This window comes from Elaeis guineensis, chromosome 1 (assembly GCF_000442705.2).
Source record: "Elaeis guineensis isolate ETL-2024a chromosome 1, EG11, whole genome shotgun sequence".
Lineage (NCBI taxonomy): Eukaryota > Viridiplantae > Streptophyta > Magnoliopsida > Arecales > Arecaceae > Elaeis > Elaeis guineensis.
In genome coordinates this window covers 168,134,800-168,154,959 of record NC_025993.2, presented here as the reverse complement: position 1 = coordinate 168,154,959, position 20,160 = coordinate 168,134,800, and the positions used below count along the sequence as shown (strand labels likewise).

The 20,160-nt window shown below is 43.2% G+C and overlaps 1 protein-coding gene and 1 non-coding gene across 2 annotated transcripts; one reads left to right on the top strand and one right to left on the bottom strand.

Annotated features, from left to right (window-relative positions):
* The first annotated feature begins 1,310 nt into the window (after window positions 1-1,310).
* LOC140855162 (small nucleolar RNA R71) lies at window positions 1,311-1,416 on the top strand. Its single transcript, XR_012138192.1, has one exon. It is a non-coding gene; the product is annotated as a small nucleolar RNA R71 (small nucleolar RNA).
* A 16,145-nt stretch (window positions 1,417-17,561) lies between these two features.
* Window positions 17,562-19,552, bottom strand: LOC105060220 (nod factor hydrolase protein 1). The gene is made up of 2 exons (XM_010943830.4): window positions 18,336-19,552; window positions 17,562-17,773 (listed from the first exon to the last, which is right to left on the bottom strand). Exons 1-2 carry the CDS (start codon window positions 19,537-19,539, stop codon window positions 17,751-17,753), a joined length of 1,227 nt encoding a protein of 408 aa, XP_010942132.1. The 5' UTR covers window positions 19,540-19,552; the 3' UTR covers window positions 17,562-17,750.
* Window positions 19,553-20,160: the final 608 nt, after the last annotated feature.

Sequence of the window (20,160 nt, the reverse complement as noted above, 5' to 3'; positions counted from 1 at the left end):
GGAGCAGCATCCGTTGTCGTGACTTGCCAGCGGATGGGAGAATCGTCCGGTATCCGTCGCAGGAGGTGGAGCAGGTTCGTGGCCGTTATTGCGGCCTGCCAGGGGGTAGTGGAGCTGTGCAGAATCCGCCACAGGAAGTGGAGCAGAGCTGCGATGGTTACTGCGGCCTGTCAGGGAGTGATGGAGCTACGCGAAATCCGCCACAGGAAGTGGAGCAGGATCGTGACCGTTATGGTGGCCTGCCAGGGGGTGCAGATCCATCGGCTGAAGTTCGACAGCGGTCGGAGTCCGGCCCCCATAGGAGTCCGGACTAAATTTGTCTGCAGCCGTTGGAGCCGAGGACGAAGCCTGGCTCCCGCAGGAGTCCGGGCATGGTCTTCCTGCAATTAAAGTCAGAGGGGAGGTCCGGCTCCCGTAGGAGTCCGGACGGGGCCTACCAGCGATCGTTGTTGAGGACGGAGCCCGGCTCCCGTAGGAGTCCGGGCGGAGTCTGCTTGCGGCTGCAGTTGTTGGCGTCGAGGATGAAGTCCGGCTCCCATAAGAGCACGGGCGAAGTCTCCCTGCAATTAAAGTCAGAGGGGAGGTCCGGCTCCCGTAGGAGTCCGGACGAGGCCTACCAGCGGTTGATGCTGAGGACGGAGCCCAGCTCCCGTAGGAGTCCGGACGGAGCTTACCAGCGGTTGATGCTGAGGATGGAGCCCGGCTCCCGTAGGAGTCCGGACGGAGCTGTCCTGTAGTCGTTGTCGGCGGTGGAGCCCGGCTCCCGTAGGAGTCCGGGCGGAGCTGTGCTGTGGTCGATGTCGGTGGTGGAGCCCGGCTCCCGTAGGAGTCCGGGCGGAGCTGTGCTGTAGTCGATGTCGGCGGTGGAGCCCGGCTCCCATAGGAGTCCGGGCGGAGCTGTGCTGTAGTCGATGTCGACGGCGGAGCCCGGCTCCCGTAGGAGTCCGGGCGGAGCTGTGCTGTAGTCGATGTCGGCGGCGGAGCCCGGCTCCCGTAGGAGTCCGGGCGGAGCTGTGCTGTAATCGATGTCAGCGGTGGAGCCCGGCTCCCGCAGGAGTCCGGGCGGAGCTGTGCCGTAGTTGATGTCGGCGGTGGAGCCCGGCTCCCGTAGGAGTCCGGGTGGAGCTGTTTTGTAATCGATGTCGGCGGTGGAGCCCGGCTCCCGTAGGAGTCCGGGCGGAGCTGTGCCGTAGTTGATGTCGGTGGTGGAGCCCGGCTCCCGTAGGAGTCCGGGCGGAGCTGTTCTGTAGTCGATTCCGCTGAGGGCTTCGGCTGTGGGTATTTTATACCCAACAACTGTCACTTGAGTACAGCATGGTGGGAACATTTTCTAATAAGGTCCTTTAATCTCTCCCATGTTTCATGAAATATTTTTCCATCTAATTGGAAAAAACTAGTTATGGCTTTTCTTATTTGATTAGTTTTTCCTATAGAAAAATATTTCTTGAAAAACTCTCCTTACAGCTGGTCCCAAGTTGATATAATCATGGAATCCAAATTATGTTGCCAGTATTTGGCTTTGTCCTTAAGTGAGAAAGGAAATAATTTTAACCTAAGAGCATCATCGGAGAAGTTGTGAATTTTGACAGTTGAGCATATCTCAAAAAATTCTTCAAGATGTTTATAAGGGTCCTCATTACTAAGTCCATAAAATGAAGGTAACATTTGGATTATACTAGACTTAATTTCATATTGAGTGGCCTCCACAGGGGACACTTGTATACAAGGAGAGTAGGTATATGTGGAAGGAGTAAAGTACTCCTTCAATTGCCTGGGTGGATCATTCTCCTGATTTCGATCCATATTTTTATGTCTGTTGGCTCTAAAGGTTCTTTCTATTTCTGGATCAAAAGGTTGGATTTCTGATCGTAACGATCTACGGCCAAGCATACACCTTACAATTATACTTTAGAGCAAACACAAAAAATTTTAATTTTTATAATATATATATATATATATATTTATAATAAAGTGAGAAAAGAATGAAGAAAAGCTAAAGAGAAGAACCTAAGAATCTTAAATCTATGAAAAGGGAGAAATTAGTTAATGTTTAGATGTTAATTGCAATCAACTTAAACAAGTATAGACTCTCTATCCTAAGGTTAACTTAGATCTAGACAGCTCCTAACTTTCAAGACCGTCTTTGAGCACTCCAAGCTCAAGACTAACTAACTGACTCGACCAGGTAAGCGTAAGATGTGGGAGGTTCCCTGCTCGTTGCTTTTCTTAGACACCAACTGAGTTGGCCAGGTCAGTCAACGGAACCAATTGAAAATCACTTTCTTTAACCACTTGCCTTAGACACCGAGCAATTAACCAAACCGCACTCGATTCAACTCTAGAGCTTTCTTATCCTATTGAGCTCGAAATTCCTAGGTCTGACGTCTAGTTGATTTTAGATTAAGGTCTAGGTTATGCAAATACAAGGGAGTGATTTGTGGGCCAAGGAAGGGTGATCAAATCCCCACCTTATCTTAGTTAATGGGTTGCGCCCTTAAAGTTAATTATGGAGATGAAATGCAAAGAAACAAGGTGTCCAATCAAGTTAGAAATTTTTATATTTGAGGTTACGCTATTTTATTTAAGTGTTATGAAATATCAGTGGCTTTTTTTTTAATTAATTCAACCGTGCCAAGATCCCCAGCAACGGCGTCAAAATTTGATGCATAGTCGTTGATAGCACCAAAAATAACTCTACTCACTACGTAGGTAGGATGAGTCGAGATCGTATCCTCAGGGACCTTGGGCTAAGTTGAGATTACAAAATAAAAGAAAGAAGCGTTGTTTTGATTTATAAAATAAATTATCTTAAAATTGATGTAATTAGAAAATAAAGAGCTCGGGAGTTTTGAATTAATTTGCACTAGCAGAGTTATATCTCTTTTTTTAATTAAATAGATATGATTAATCTTAGAAAAAATACCTATCTTTCCTCGACATGCCCCGTACCCGTAGATCACGGCGCTCTCCAAAAAGTATTAGGTAAACAACTCTTCTTTCCTCGGCATGCCCCGTACACGTAGATCATGGTGCGTCTCCGAAAAGTAAAAGTTGTTCCTAATATTAATCTAACAAGAAAGCATAAATAAAAGCATATGAAAGAGAGCAAATAAAGAACTCATGATGATTTATATAAAAAGCATAATCTTTATTGCATATAAAGAAATACAAGAAAGTTTATAATAATAAACTATCTCTGTGTCGTTACAAAATTTCTTCTCCACTCTCGAGACTGCTAGCCTAGCTGCTCATGAAGTAGTCCCTTTCTATCCCTCTATGCAAGGCTCTAGAAGAATTTCTGGGCTCCCCCTCCAATGAGAGTACAAAAGCCTTTTTATAGGTGTTAGGAGGGAGGAGTTTTACATGGTTTTTAGATGTGGGACTAAAGAAAATACGAAAGACTAAAAGATGGATGGATGAGATGGAAAGCTCACGAGCAGATAAAGAAAATACAACTTCTTCCTCTTGAAATATTTCCAAGTATTATTTTTTTCTTTAAATCTCCCAGTCTGTTCGCCACTGTGTCCTCCTTGCCAAACTCCCCGCGAACCCGCGTCTGCGTCCGCTGCTGTGATGCCGCACCTGCGCCCATGCTGCCACGCTGCCGCTCGCCCGCGCACTCACCCGCGCACCCACGCGTTCACGCGCTCATCCGCGCGCCCACGAGTTCAATTAGCTGTTACCAAATTACAACAATTACAAAAAGAAATTTTTGTTTCTTTAAAATGGTATCTATATCCTTTTGGGTTCCTTGCATAGTATCTTCATTTTTTATAATACTGTATGCATCTTTCTTTTATTTTAATTTTATTTTAAGTCTAATTTTCTTCAAACTTGAGTCTTTTTGATCTGTGTATTGGACTCTTTGTATCGACGATCATTTTTTCTGTAAAATATAAAAAGAAGCATCAAATTCTTAATAAATAAAATAAATTAAATATAATTTTCTGTTTTAAATGACTTAAATTAAATGTTTATCAAGATGCCACCTATTAGCCTGGGTGTACACTTGGAGCATAAAGCTGGCTTACCCATTCTCGATTGGGCATTAAGATATATGATGCGAACGAAGGCTTAAGTCACATCGCTCTTGAAGTGGAAAGGACCCTATGGGGCTGACTCTACTGAACAACATGACCTTCTCAAAATATTAGACCGTCACTTCAAAACTCTACTCATAACATACGACAAATATATCATAGGAGTATAAAAATTAAAAACCGGCATGTCTCACAGATATTAGCCATCAATCCACACTTTACAACATTTATATATTTATTGGGTTGTGATTGCTCACCAACTCTCTGCATACACGTCCTCACGTTTATTCATGAGCGAGGCTGAAGCTACCTACCAGGAAGGATCAAATGTTCGAGCCTCTAGACCGGCTGTTCCGATCAATAAAGTCGGATTAATGGCTCTGGGGCTCCTCACTCATCAGCAAGCGATGCCGTCGAAGGCCTAAGGCTTCTCACTCTTCAACAAGCAGAGCCAAGACCCTCAAAAGCCAAAGTGAAGGGATAATCTCTGTACATTTTTGGCAAATTAATGGTGCTCCCTTCGCCCGATTCAGTTATGACTCGAACTTGAGAGCAACGAGGCTATTGTTGGGGGTATTCTTGGATTGGTCGAAGACGTGTATTGGCTGAAGACATGGAGTGGAGAATCTTTGAACCACTCCAACCATTATATGTCTACTCTTGAGTCTAGTGGATCCGATGGAGGCATTAATTACCTTCCTCTTTCACACCCCATCATGAGCAAAGACAAAGGAAAAAGAAGATAAGGTTGGAGAGAGAAAAGGTGGTGGGGAAGGAAGAAGAGGAGAGATGCATCAGCAAATCCAGTTTCGGCCCACCGATGTTTGTACCTTTTGCATATGTTCGACCTCATCTCGACCAACGAACCCATGGCGGCAATGGCCTCTACATCGGCTATCGATCTTGACATCGGCCTCTAGCCTCAGGCTTTGGTCATTAGCCTCCAAAAGGCCTTATGATAGTTTCTGTCGTGTCATCCCATTTAAAAAAAGACAATAGCCATGGATAAATCATTAATGAGGGTGGCTCCTACTTGCTATATAATGACGCCATCTTCCAGCCTTTAGAAAATCAAAAGGCCAAGCACAGTTTCCTAGAACATCATGAGGGACAAAAAGAAGGAAACTCTAGGACTTTCTCTCCCTCTCTCCCAAGCTCCCCACATGCCATGAGGCAACATAGCTAGACACAACTTTCGAAGAACATTTAATGAAAATAAAATATCTGTGACTACTCATGTTCTCCCATGGCTCCGACCTTCATATATAAATAAAAATAAAGCGTCGACCCATCGGATGTCACCTTGCTCCAGCATTCTTACCTCAGTCGTGCCCCTAGCCACTGGTCTGGATATAACATCCTGACTTCAGATATTGATCCAGGGGATGCCATGACTCAATCTTCGTCTCCAAAGATCTTGGACCGATCCTTACTCTTAATCATATATCACCTCAATAACCATAATAAAATATTTTATGAAAAATAAACCCCTTGTGGTCCTACTAAACCATGGCATTTCATGATGGGTTGTGCCCCTCTAAAGCTGTCTGTAAGCAGCTCTAAGTTCTCTCACATGCCCAGCTCCAGTCGATGCCTAGGCCATCTAAGCACAATCATTTATGCACCGAAGAAAAGAAGGAAATAGGTGACTTAGAAGAAGAGAAGCTGGTCCAAATGATCCACAACTTTATTGAATTAGATGCATCATCAATATTTGCCCCCATCCCATCTTTCTGTCGGCATCAAAACAATAGATGATCTTGTTCCCCCAAGCACCCATACACATTTTCACATTGAGCTCCGTCGGATCAATGGCACCCAAGACCCTCAGAAATCAAACTAGATGATCTTGGCACATCTTCAGCAAATTTGTGATACTTCCTTCGCCTGGCCTAGTTATGACTCAGACTTGAGAGTAGGAGGGCTAATGTTGGAGGTATTCTAGTATTGGCTGAAGATGTGAGATTGGTCGAAGATGTAAGATGGATTCCAGCCGCAGCCGCAGCCGCATTACCCACCACAACAAGACGAAAAGAGTATTTATGCTTCGGGTCAAGTGGATCTGATGAGAGGCATTAATGCCTCTCCCTCTCTTGCCGGATCACGTGGATCTGATGAGAAGCATTAATGCCTCTCCCTCTCTTGCCCATTTCCTCTCATTGACATCATAATAGGATAAAAAAATAATAATATAAGAGACAGCTATGGAGAGGAGGTGATTATATAAAAATAATAAAGACATTAATGCCTTCTTTCCTCACATCTTATCGTCCCATGGGCTAAGGGCCACACAACAAGATAGAAAGAAAAAGTGGAGAAGAAAGCAAAGGTGGTAGCCATAGGGGGAGGAGAGAAAATATGCTCTCACTTGCCCCTATCAAAATCGAACCTCACTTTGGCCATGCCGAAGTCCTCGATCATGCTCCACAGTTCGAAGCCCTCTCATTTGTCGATCTATCTTTTATGGCCCGTCACATCTCTTCTTTAATTAATAATAGTAGTTGTTGTGGTCAACTCCTTATCGTTTGTCGTCGATGAAGAGCATCTGCAGGACAAAATCCTCACAGACTGAAGTTATGTCTGGTGGAGACCCTCCGATGCTTAAGTTAGAGAGGGCTTGGTGAACAGCTAATAAGAATGTTGAGAGTGTAGAGTTTTGGCTCAGAATTATCTTATCCGTGCTGCTCGTCTACCTCCTCTTTTATAGATAATTCTGATGTAACCGTCGAGCATGTGATTCTACTTTTTATGGTGCTAGATTATCGGATCATAATCGTGGAGTTAGTGAGCTGTTTATTTTCATTAATGGTGTAACATGTAGTCAATAACCATTCATCATGGTTAGGATATGTTGAGCAGATAGGCTGACTATATGTCGGTAATACTGATAAGTCGGTAAAGATAAGTCGATAGAAGATCTGAATGTGTATCAGCTGGTAACTCTGATATGCCGATGGTCTTCGATCGGAGGTTGATCAAGTCATTTATTTTTGATCGATAATAGCTGACTGTCGGTCGGTCAATCAATTATGAGTCAGAGTAATATGTTCATTCGATCGATGTAGAGTCGAGTCGGAGGTCGGTTGATTTGTCCCAACAGTTGCCCCCACTCTCAAGTTCAAGGTGGTCCGACATGTATATCATCATATGATTTGTCACATTGGACAAAAAGAGTCATCACGTACTATCTCGAGTCCCAACTCAACTGTTATCCTTTATAGATTTTTGGAAATACGAGAATACTTTGGTTATTTTATCATTTTGATGGCTGTAAAATCATTATTGGACTGTCATGTTGACAGGATAATTCAATATCGGACGATATTTCAGGAAGATAATTTGGCACCGAACGATACAATTTTGACTAATAGATTTTGGCCACGTGTTCGAATGTTATTAGATCAGAGCTATTCACGCAGATGACGGTGAGGTGGCACGATTAAGAGCATGTGCGTTGAATCGTCCGATCAATGGTCGGTCCGGATGTTGCCACGTATCATCATCTGATGAGATTCCAATTTGATCGCTTCCATCCTGACCGTTGAGGAATCCTATATATATAGGGTCACTTTTGGCCAAACTTTTACTTTGCATTTTGTCTTCATCCTCTGCTGTAGAAATTCTGTTGGAAGGTCATCCCAGCACCAGAAGACTCCAAGGTTTTTTTTTATCTTTTTATTTTTAGCTTTCAGGTTAAGTATTTTTGTCCTTCTTTCTTGGGTCCATCTCCATTTTGGTTCTCTCTAGTTTTTTTTTCATGGCTAGAGCTTCTTCTTCTCGGGATAATCAGTCAGAGAATCCGACTGATGACTCTCCATCAGGTCTGAAAATAGAGGTTTCTTCACTATCTGAACCCAATGTTGAATGGCTCCGAGAGCAGTATCGTATTCTGGAGTAGTATCAACTCTTTGAGCCTGGCACCGATGGTCGGGTGAACTCCTCTCCTTCGGGCCAGGTGGCCTTCTATGTCAAAGACCTTCAGGCGGGTCTTTGAATTTCGATCCTATAGTTGGTTTGAAATTTGCTTGACTATTATGGTCTTTGCCCCGCTCAGCTGGCACCGAACTTAGTCTGGCTTATAATTAGCTTTGCTTTATTGTGTCGGTTAATACCGATCGAACCTCGTCCTTCTCTTTTCTGCACCTTCTTTGTTCTCTGTCCCCATCCTAAGGTCAAGAGTTGGTGGTTCTTCAATCCAAGAAAAAATCTTTCCTTCATCACTGATCTTCTATCATCTATTCACGGATGGAAGAACCAATTCTTTTTTATTGCTTGTTCTCTTCCCTGAGGCTTTCCTTCATGCTGGGGTGATCCAAGAACCAGCCCCAACGAGAATAGTCGGATGGAGGTCGATGATCAAAAAGACTTCCATCGATTGAAGGACATGGTGGTCCCACCGCAGAGAGAGCTGATGACCGAACAAGCTCTCTACGATGTCGACCTTAGTTCGATCACCACTTTAGGTATAGTATAGTCAATCATCTTTATTTTTCCTTTGTTTATTTCTGAATTGTACTAACTTTTTTGTTCCGATTGTAGCTATACAGCTGAGGGTGTAAATATCGACCGTTGATATTCACCAGCATGCTGTCAGGAAGAGGGCAGCAGCATCCGAAGCTGGACCCTCCTGACCATCGAAGAAGGGTCGGGCTCCTACTTTACCAGCAAAAAAATATGACGTACCATCAGCATCAATTTTTGAGCCAATTTTGGTGCTGTCGGCCCCGACAGCGCTCCTTGAAGTATCGTCCATTGAGGGTGGGGCGGTAGGAGAAGATGAAGCTGTCGTAGCACCATCGACAGCTCCACCAATTGAGGTTCGGGCCGAGGTGAAAGTTGAGGTCGAGTCGAAACAATCAACGGCTGTGTCGATGGTTCCTCCAGTGGAACCCTCCTCGGCACAGTCGATCTCTGACTTCTCCATATTTTCAAGAGCGGGGCTACCGACAGGAGACTGAGGGAAGGCACCAGCAACTTCGACAGACGATGGGTCATCGACGGATCACACTGTTCATTTTGACATCAAAGTTTCTGAAGATGAGTCGGCCTTGGCCAATCCGGTATTGGCCAAGCGACTCATCGAAGTTGCTCTTCTTCTAGCTGATCAGGAGAACATAAATAACAGAATCGTTGCTGAGATGTTTTCCTCTTTCTACCCGTTGATACTCGAGGTAAGTTTTTCTTCACATATTTTTTTTTATAATCTAATCCGACTTATCTTCTGCTTGCAGTTGGCACATGATATGTTCGACTTGGAGGTCGGCTATTGGAAGGTTGCCGACTTCCATCAGACATGGATAGACAAAGTGGCGGCCGCCAATATTGAGAAGGTGGCTACCTGTGAACAACTTCGGATGGCGACCAAGTGGGAGGTGAGGCTTCAAGAGGAAGTCTCCTGTCTGACCACCGACCTTCAATCTTCTGGAGCCAAACTTAGGTCGGCTCGTCAAGACATCTTGTCTCTTGAGTTGAGGATCAAGAGCAAGAAGTATTCTATCCATCGATTTCGATGAGAATGGGATGGTTGTATTGAAGAACTCGAAGCCAAGTGTGGAATACATCGGGCCATCCTGAAAATGTTGGCACTGATCGATGATGAATCGGCTTTCACAAAAGCTGATGCAGAGCTGGCGAGAGCGGAAGCAGAGTCGGCAAGGAAGACTCTGAACCATGCCATCGAGAACTTCAAAAATTTAGCAGAGTTCAAGGAAGAGATCCTCGAAGGTGGGTTCGCCTCTTACTACGTCGGGTATGAGGACGGTCGAGATGTAGTCAGAAAGTTGTACCCAAATCTTAACTTGAGTAGCATTATCCCTTTCGTCCAGGAAGATAGAGCTACTGAAGAAGCTGTGCCGACTAAAGATGGAGCATCGACGGTACCAAAAGTTGTTTAAGTCTCCGATGCTATATCAGAGCAAAAAGATGGAGATGGCGACTGATGATCGATGTAATTTTTTATTTTTTTTTTGTACTCAAAAATTTTATAATGGAACTTCGATCTAATTTTGTAACTTTCTTTTCAATGAATGAATGAAAAAAAATTTCAAGGATAGACTCTCTTTCTTTGTATATCTGCAAAGTCATAGAATTATTTTTCAATTGTCGAATATAGATCGGCAAGTCGAACATCTGATAATAATTATAAGATTCATTTATTAATCAAACATCCATTGACGTACTTAAGTATTAGGATAAGCGATAATAAATCGAATATCCTTTGTCTGACCTTAGTCGAATTTAGCATATCAGGTTATTTGATAATCAGTGGCAAGTCGAATATCCTTCGATCGATCGTAGTTGAGTCAGTATAGTCCAATTTGATCTGGATCGATTGACATAGCATTCCGCTTAGTTAAGACTAAGTGGGCATAATAGTTGTTCGACTAGGATCGACTTTTACAGTAAAAAGTTGAAATATGTTCAGTACCGAGATACAGTCGGTATTATGACTTTTACAGTGAAAATCGAAATATAGTCGATGAATCGATTTTTACAGTGAAAAACCAAAATATAGTCGATAGGAATTGACCATCCATCTGTCGGTCTATTACCACTTTGTAGTTTACTGAAATTTGTGATTATGAAATTCAATATTTCATTCTGAATAATGTATACATGGATAATTTTATTGATAATATATTTTTAAGTTGTCAGCATTTAATGTTCGAGGGATGGTTTCTCCCTCTAGAGTTTCTAGCCGATATGCATTTGGTCTAAGTATTTTGGTTATCCTGTAAGGTCCTTCCAAGTTCAGAGATAATTTTTTCTGATCAAGAGGTCTTGAGACTTCTATTTTTCTTAAGATCAGATCTCTAGGATGGAAGACCTTCAGTTTAACTTTTGCATTATTATACCAGACTATCCTTTGCCGATAGACTGCCATACAAATTTGAGCTTGCTGTTAGACTTCTGAACGTAGATCTAAATCGGCTCTCTGACATTCTGAGCTGCTCGATTCACTGTATTGCTCTACTCTTGCTGATGGTAATCCGATCTCAAGTGGGATCATCGCTTCTGTTCCATAAGCTAGATTAAATGATGATTCTTCTGTTGGTATGCGAAGAGTCGTTCGGTATATCCATAAGATCGGATATAGCTCTTCCATCCAAAGATTTTTAGCTTCATTCAGTCTGATTTTGAGTCCATACAGAATCGTTCGGTTAGTTACCTCCACCTCTCCGCTGGATTATGGATGGCCGACTAATATGAGTTTATACGTAATATGAAATTTTGCACATAATTCTTTAAAATTTTGATTATCGAATTACTGACCATTATCAGTGATGATGGTGTGTGGTAAATCAAATCTGCATATAATTGATTTTTGAATGAAGTTTTCTATCTTGCTCTCAGTGATTTATACCAGAGGTTCAACTTTCACCCACTTGGTGAAGTAATCGATGGTGACCACTATAAACTTTCTCTGACCAGATATCGGAGGGAAAGGACCAAGTATGTCAATCTCCCATTGTGTGAAGGGCCATGGTGCAACAATTGATGTCAAATGACTTGCTGGTTGGTGTTGTATATTTGCATATCTCTGACATGGTTCACATCTTCGGATAAGTTCAGCTGCATCTTTCTTCATGGTGGGCCAATAGTATCCTTGTTGTTGGATCTTGTAAGCTAGAGATTTACCCCCCAAGTGATTTTCACAAATCTCTTCGTGGATCTCTCTGAGTGCATAGTCGGCATCTATTGGTCACAAACACTTCAGTAAGAGAAAAGAGAACAATCTTTTGTACAGATGACCATTCATTAAAATATATTGAGAGGCCGTTCATCTGAGTCTTTTGGCTTCTGAGGATTCTGTAGGGAGGGTTCCATCAGTCATGTACTGAACAATCGATCCATCCAGCTTGATTTATTAGTGATTTATAGTACTTCCTCGACTTTATCAATACTCGACTGATCAAGGCATTCGATGAATGTCTAACCCAGCAAGTCTAAAGAAGAAGTTGTGAGTCATGAAAATACGTCAGCTCAAGCATTTTTTGTTCTTGGGATGTGAAAGATTTTAAAATACTTTAATGTTGAAGTTAGATCTTTCACCTTCTAAATATACTTTATCATAATAGGGTCTTAGGCTTCAAACTTGCCCTTAACTTATCTAGCAATCAATTATGAGTCGGTGAAGACATTAAGACTATCGATATCAAGCTCCTTGATAATTTTTAAGCCAGCTAATAGTGCTTCATATTCGACTTGGTTATTCGAAGCTTTAAAATTGAATTGAAAAGAATATTCTGTTATAACTCGTTCGAAATTTGTGAAGATGAGACCAGCTCCGCTGTCTTGTGATTAGATGCTCCATCAATATGTAGCACCGATACTGACGTTAAGATGGATTCGGGAGTCGTGGCCTATTTTATTTTATCATCGGCTTCATCCTTGGGTTTATTATCTGGTATTGTACATTTGGCAACGAAGTCAGCTAAAACTTGTGCCTTCATTGATGGATGTGAACGATATTGTATATCAAATTCATCGAGCTTTATTACCCACTTTGTCATTCGATCCGATGTATCAGGTCAGTGTAAAATTACTTTCAACGACAGATCTATCAAGACGATAATAAGTATGCTTAGAAGTATGGATGAAGTAGTTGTGATGATATGATCAGAGTGTAGATCATCTTCTCCGCTCTTGAATATCTCACTTCAGCATTGTGAAGCACCTTGCTAGTATAGTAGATTGATCATTGAATTCGATTTTCATCCTCTTGGATAAGTACCAAACTAACTGCTTCCATCGATGTCGCCAAGTAGAGATACAAAGTTTCTTCGACCTTTGGTTTTATAAGCAGCGGTGGAGATGTCAAATATCTTTTTAGATCTTCGAAGGATTGCCAACACTCGTCTGACCATATGAAGTCATTTGATTCTCAAGATCTTGAAGAAAGGCAAGCATCTTTCTGCCGATCTTGATATAATTGGTTGAGTGCGGCGATCCTTCCATTGAGCTGTGGTATCTTTTTTTTAGAACTAAGATGCTTCATGTTGGGATTGGCCTCAATTTTTTTAGGATTGGCTTCAATTTCTCATTGGGACATAAGAAATCCAAGGAACTTTTCAGAAGTTACTCCGAACGCATACTTTGTCGGGTTCGGCTTCATCTGATGTCGTCGAAGTGTGCTGAAAGCTTCTTTTAGGTCTCGAATATGGTCAGTAGTTTGAAAATTTTTCACCAGCATGTCATCCACATACACTTCCATATTTCATCCGATCTGTGTCTTGAAGATTTTGTTGACAAGCCATTGGTAAGTGGCTCCAGCATTTTTTAAACTGAAAAGTATTACTTTATAGCAGTAGATGCCTTTGTCGGTTATCAAGGCTGTATGCTCCTCATCTTCGGATGCTGTCCGAATCTAATTGTAGCCTGCAAAAGTATCTATGAAACTTAAGAGTCGATGATCTGAAGTCGCATCAACTAGTTGATCAATCTTCCATAAAAAAAACTATCATTCGAACAAGCTTCGTTCAAATTTGTATAGTCGATGCAGATTCTTCATTTTCCATTGACCTTTCTCACCATCACTACATTTGCAAGCCAATCGGGATAGGTAGCTTCTCTGATGAAGCTAACCGTGAGGAGCTTTTCGACCTCTTTGTTGATGATCTTCTGTCTTTCAGGAGTAAAATATCTTTTCTTTTATGTCACCGGCTTAACCTTTAGTCAATATTTAGCCGATGGGTTATTACTTTTAGAGGAATGCCTAGCATATCAATAGTCGATCAAGTAAAAATATCAATATTTGTCCTAAGTAGATTCATTAGTTGCTGCCACTCTGGATCAGACAGCTGCGATCCAATTTGGACCATCTTTTCAGAATCTTCTTCTTTTAATGGGATGAAAATCAGTTGTTCGGCTAGTTCACTCCTCTGTTCATTTTCTCTTTGGTCCAATTTATCGACGGACAAAGAGCTTTCGAGTTGATTATTTTGTGTGGAAACTAGGAAGCAGTGTCGGACAAATTATTGATCTTCACGCATCTCTTCGATTCTATTTTTTATCGAAAATCAGACTAGTATATGATAAGTCGAGACTATTGCTCTCAGAGTATTCAGACCAGATAATCCAAATATGGCATTATAAGTCGAGGGAACTCGAACAACTGTGAATGTCACAAGAACAATACTCTATTGTGGTTCATTTCCTACGATTAATGAGAGAGTAATTTTTTCTTCCACAGTAACTGCATCTTCTGTGAAATCGATCAATGATGTCGAGACTCTTCTAAGTCAATCAATCGGTAGTCGCATTCGAGAGAAAGTCGAATAAAATAAAACATCCGTAGAGCTTCTATTATCTACTAAAATTTTTTTTACATCATAATTAGCTATCGTTGCCGAAACAACGACAGCATTATCATGGAGAGTTTAAATTCTTCGAACATTTTCTTCTAAAAAAATAAATTATATTATCGAGTCATCGTTTCTTCACCGACTTTTCTACGAAACTTGCCCCCAAGTTTGGTCACTTGAAAATTATGTTGATCACTCCTACAGTCGGCCGATTGTTGATAGTCTCTTCAGTGTGTGGCTGAGATTGTCGGACAGCAGAAGGTTGAGTCGATTGATCCCTTCAAAACTTTTCGAGGTAGCCTCGTCAGATCAGGGCTTCTATCTCATCCCCGAGCTGGATGCACAATTCGATATCATGACCGTGATCACAATGAAATCGATAGTACTTTTTTCTATCTCGACTCTTCGTTGGTGCTTTCATTGGTGGGGGGTATCGTAAGTACTCCTTTCCTTCGATCTCTATCAGGATCTGTGCATGGAGAGTGGAGAGAAGAGTGTAGGAGTCATACCTGCCATAGTTGTTCGGCTTTAGATTCCATCGTCGAGGTGAAGCTCTTTTGTCGACAGTCGGCCTACTTGATTCAATCGGAGCTTCACTTTTTTTTTATTTCTTCTTCTGACCTTTTTCATCTGTTTGGCATCGGTCAGAAGCAGCTTTATCTGTGTGAATGTACTTATACACACGCTCCAGAAGTTTAGCATAGGTCCAGGAGAGAGTTTTGTCAAGAGAATAAGTAAATCTGGATCCCCTCAAACCCCTTTTCATGACCGATATAGCCATATCTTCGTTGAGATCCCTGACCTCAAGCATGGCTGTATTGAAACGAGCCACAAAATCTCTCAATGTCTCTGTCTCACTTTGCTTGATTGAGAAGAGACTGTCGAATGTCCGTGACGATCTTCGACTTGTGCTAAAGTGGGCCACAAAAGAATACTCAGGCTGCTCGAAAGAGTTAATGCTCCCCGACTGAAGTCTGAAATATCAAGTTTGAGTAGCCTTCCGAAGAGTTGTTGGGAAGTTAATGCATAAGAGGGCATCAGTTGCCCTCTGGATCATCATGAGAGCCTTATAGCTCTCTAAGTGGTTGATCAGATCGATGGAGCCATCATATGACTCCACCTGTGGCATCTTGAACTAAGAGAGAATTAGTTCATTCAAGATACGTCGAGAGAGAGGCTGGACAGTGTGGAAGTCGTAGTTATTAGAAGACTTTCGATCTTCCACTTGAAGTCGGACGAGCTGACGATCAATTTTTCGAAACTTACGTTCATAATCGTCAAGCCATCGTTGTTGAAAAACTACAGGGGTGGAACCCCATGAAGAGCTCGAAGAAGGAGAAGCAAAAGGTGTCCACGGTCATTTTCTCTTCTTGATACTGTGTGCACGAGAAGGAGAGGAAGAATACTGTGAATGATGGGTGGCACGGTGAGAGTACCGAGAATGTGGTTGTTCGTCTCGATGGGAGTGTCGAGACGATCGCTCTGAAGATGAGGAGGGTGAGCATCGCGAAGGACGGCGGCTATGCCTAGACGGCACTAACTAAGCCATCGGTTGCTCCACTAGCGGCTGCTGCTGGGTTTGCTGCTGTTAGAGGCTTGGAACCACCTCCGTCAAAATTTTCATTTGCTGCATGAGTGCAGCAATCTATGCGTCCGTAGTGACCACGGAATACGAGGAACTAGATTCTACCATCGGAGGTGGGGGAGGAACGTCTTTCCGACGAAAAGACTGTCTCATCAATCCAGTCGAATGCTGAGCTCTAGTTCTCGACATGGTTGACTGTAGTTTTTTTCCTTTCTGACGCACCAATCTATTGCGGCCAACTCCCTATCGCCTGTCACCGGTGAAGAACACCTGCAAGACAAAGTCCTCACAGACTGGAGTTGTGTCCGATGGGAACCCTCCGATACTTAAGTCAGAGAGGGGGTTGGTGAACAGCTAATAAGAATATTGAGAGTAGCAAAATTTTGATCCAGAATTGCCTTATCTGTGCTTTTTATTTACCTCTCATTTTATAGATGATTCTGATGTAACCGTCGAGCACATGATCACACTTTTTATGGTGCTAGATTATCGGGCCATAATCGTGGAGTTAGTGGACTGTTTATTCTCATTAATGGCCGTAATACGTAGTCGATAACCGTTCATCACGATTAGGGTATGTTGAGCAGATAAGCCGATTATATGTCGGTAATACTGATAAGTCGGTAGAAGATCCGAATGTGTATCGACTGATAACTCTGATATGCTGATGGTCTTCGGTCGGAGGTTGATCAAGTCATTTGTTGTTGGTCAATAATAGCCGACTATCGATTGGTCAACCGATTATGAGTCAGAGTAATATATTCATTCGACCGATGTAGAGTCGGAGTCGAGGGTCGGTTGATTTGCCCCAATAGTAGTCATGAGAAGGGTGAGCTTTTCACATCCTTTAGCAGCCCCCTGTCAGTCTATGCCATAAATATGGGTGGCTCCCCACGTGCTATGAAATGATATTGCTAGTCACAATTCTCAAAGACATTAATGGGAGACAGGATTCTTGATAGTCCCATACTCTCCTCTGGCTCCAGCTTCCTACGTATAAAAAGGTAAACAGGAGACCCCAAAAAGGTACGCCTCTTTTTCTTCTCGCAAACACTCTTTCCCATCTATTGCGCATGAATCTAACTTGAGCATCGGAGGATTTTCGTCGGATCCATCTTCGGTGGGATTTTTTTTATAGATTCGACCACCGTCGAGCCACTAGACATCATCTCGCTCCAGCACCTCCAGTCCAAACAGATTTTTGCATCAACATATCTATTGACATAAATCTCAAAGCAAGCGGTTGATGATCCAACGGTGGATCTGTGTCAAGGAAGGTGAACCTTTCTTTAGCACAAAAGACACACCCTGGTCCCGGTATTGCATGGTTAACTTTTGTGATCAATTAATTATCACCAAACATTTACATTAAAAAAAAAAAATCACCAAACATAGTACGGATGGATGGTATCACCACCTGTTGTTTATGGCAAGGGGCCGAGTCTGACGTTAAAGCGTGTCAACCTTTTCTTTCGTGCCTCTATTTCCCAGTTTGCGGGTTCCACATTGTTAGACTGAGCTTGGATGTCGGGCTCGTCTGAGAGGAGAGGAGACGCACGCAGGCATAGAGTAGGGTGTAAGGTTAGAACCCTACAGAATTTTTAAAGGATCGCAACTCAATTTCCAAGCACAAATCACAAGTTTGTTTTTTTATTTTATTTTTATTTTTTTGGTACAACACAAGTTCTTTTATTAAAATAGACTGAAACAAGGATACGCATGAGGTACAGCCAAAATTAAGCAAATCACTACTTATTACATTAAATCGATGGAGAGAGATAAACAATGGCTGAACCAGGAGAGGAAGATGAAGGCTACCGCTCAACTCCGCCATGCAACCCATGCTGCCAACAACAAACACTACGGATTAGTACTACTAGGTAAGAAAAGTAGTTGCTGCTTATATTAGAAAAAAATAGCAGAAATACATAGGATGATACATCTAGAAAACTATAAACAAAAGAAAAGTCAGGACAAAGAACAAAGAAAGCCAGAACATCCCTCAAGGGCTGATCCTACGGCTAAATACTGTGCCATGCACGCCTCCCCATGATTTATTTTAGAGGCGAATGGCTCTCTATCAAGATGGATGGTTTTTCTTCGTCATAATAATATACTGATGCTAGCGGTACCTTCTAATATTCTAAAATTGATCGAGTAAGAAAAAATTATTAAATGGACCTGATTTACGATTAACGTGATTTATCTTGGATGAAATTATTAGATGGATTCATCAAGAATGATTTTATCTTAGATCCGTGATGTATCTGATTTATCTAATTATGTCTTGTCCTTGAGATGAATGATATCATTCCTATCCATCATGGTACCGCATTTTGCGGGCTGAGGATCTAAAAACAAATTGTAAAATTGAAAGGGACATTTGTGGCCTTGCAATTTGCTTACCTCTGCTAGAGATGCTCCAATCCTTGTCGTATCCGATCGCCCAAAAGAAATACCGGCCGAGACCATGCCCCTCCGCGAACTCTATCTTCCCCGTCACCGACCACGGGTCATCGTACCCGATCCAACTCGTCCCCGAGTAAGAATACGCAGACACGGTTACTTCATCGTTCACTTGGGTCGCGTTGTTTTCGCTGTTAAAATCCACCACCGCCGAGTACACCAGCACCCCGTCATCCCCCGGTCCGAGCCCTACCGCCGGTGCGCCGATGCCGTGGTCAGCCGGATCCTTTAGCTTCCACGTCCGGCCATATAATGGCAAACCCATCACCACCTTCTTCGGTGGAATCCCAGCCTCCACCCATGACGTCAGTCCGTAGCTCGTGCTCACGTTGCTCTTTGGGTCATACAGCGCCGCGGGCGCCCCGGTCTCCGACGTGTCCCATGAGCCATGGTAGTCGTAGCACATAGCGTTGATCCAGTCCAGACTGACCGCCATCTTGTCGGCCGGATAGGATCTCGGCGTGTCGCCGGGGAGGAAGAAGTGCGACGCGAAGTACACGGCTGACGTGAGCAACAGGCTGGGTCGGCCGGTCTCGGCCGCCTCGCGAGCGATCGCGTCGCGCCATTCCATGTAGAGGTCGCCGAGGCTTGCCATTTTCTCGGGGTTCGCCGGGAACTCCCAGTCGAGGTCAAGGCCGTCGAGGTTGTACTCACGGGCGACGGCGATGGTGGATTTAATGAAGGCGGAGCGGGTGGAGCAGTTGGTGGCCATGCTGGCGAAGGTGTCGCCTCCGCCGCCACCGCCGCCGATGGAGAGCATGGCTTTGACTGGGGGTTGATGAGCGTGGAGGGTGGCCGTGAAGTCGGCGAGGATGTCTGCGTCGGAGGGGGTGATGACGAGTTCAAAGGAGGTGTTATCTAGTTCGGCAAAGGCGTAGTAGATGTGGGTGAAGTAGGAGAGGTTGATGGAGGAGGGTGGGGAGGTGGAGTTGTTCCATGAGGGCCAGTAGCCGGCTTTGACGGCCGACGATGGTGGAGGGACGGGGGCCGGGTCTGGGGATCGCGCACAGGATGGAACCGGGACGAGAGGACCAGTAGGCGAAGAGGGGCTTGCAGCCGGTGCAACACTATAAGCTCCTGCTCTGGACATGAAGGGGAAGAAGGAGGCGGTTAGGATGAGGAAAGCTATGAATCCTAAAGCCATGGAGGGAGAAAGGGCGAACTTTTTGATGGTAATAGAAGGTGAGGAATTGTATATATTATGGGAGGTGGAGCTCCGGTGGTAACGAAAGTCCACGCTGGATGAGTTATTCTATTTGGGTGGTGACTCGCTTGCTGGCTGTATTATAAATTCTCTCCTTCTCTTGTTTTAATGAAAGCTTGTTGGAGTTGAATTTTAGTGGGAACGAGGTAAGAGGGAGTTGGTCAGTTTTTGGGTCTCATGTTTGGAGTTGAACGTTGGTGATGATTGCTTATAATGATGTTTTGTTACCTCCGGCTAGCTCTCCTCGAGTCTACTGGCGACGGGGATGTTTGGTCTCATTTTGGGCTTGGAATTATCACTAAATGTTCATCGAAACACTACTGTTCATGCTGTGCAGGATTTTACGTTTAGGAGTTGATATGTCTGACTTTTGTTTGCTGTTGACTATTTCTTTCTGAACTTAAATTTCGTCCACCTTCCCCTGGTCAATAGACGCCATTTTTGAAAAGAAATTTTGCAGCATTACAATTTGATGTCCACCTTCGCCCAATCGACTTCTAGAGCACATCCTTTTCCGTTAATGACAAATCTCCTCAGTCCTCATTTATACTTTTCTTTGAT

Coding starts and splice junctions, on each gene's coding strand:
- LOC105060220 (XM_010943830.4), bottom strand. CDS start 19,539: ATGGCTTTAGGATTCATAGCTTTCCTCATCCTAACCGCCTCCTTCTTC. Junction 17,774..18,335: donor TTGGAGCATCTCTAGCAGAG/GTAAGCAAATTG, acceptor TGTTGTTGGCAG/CATGGGTTGCATGGCGGAGT.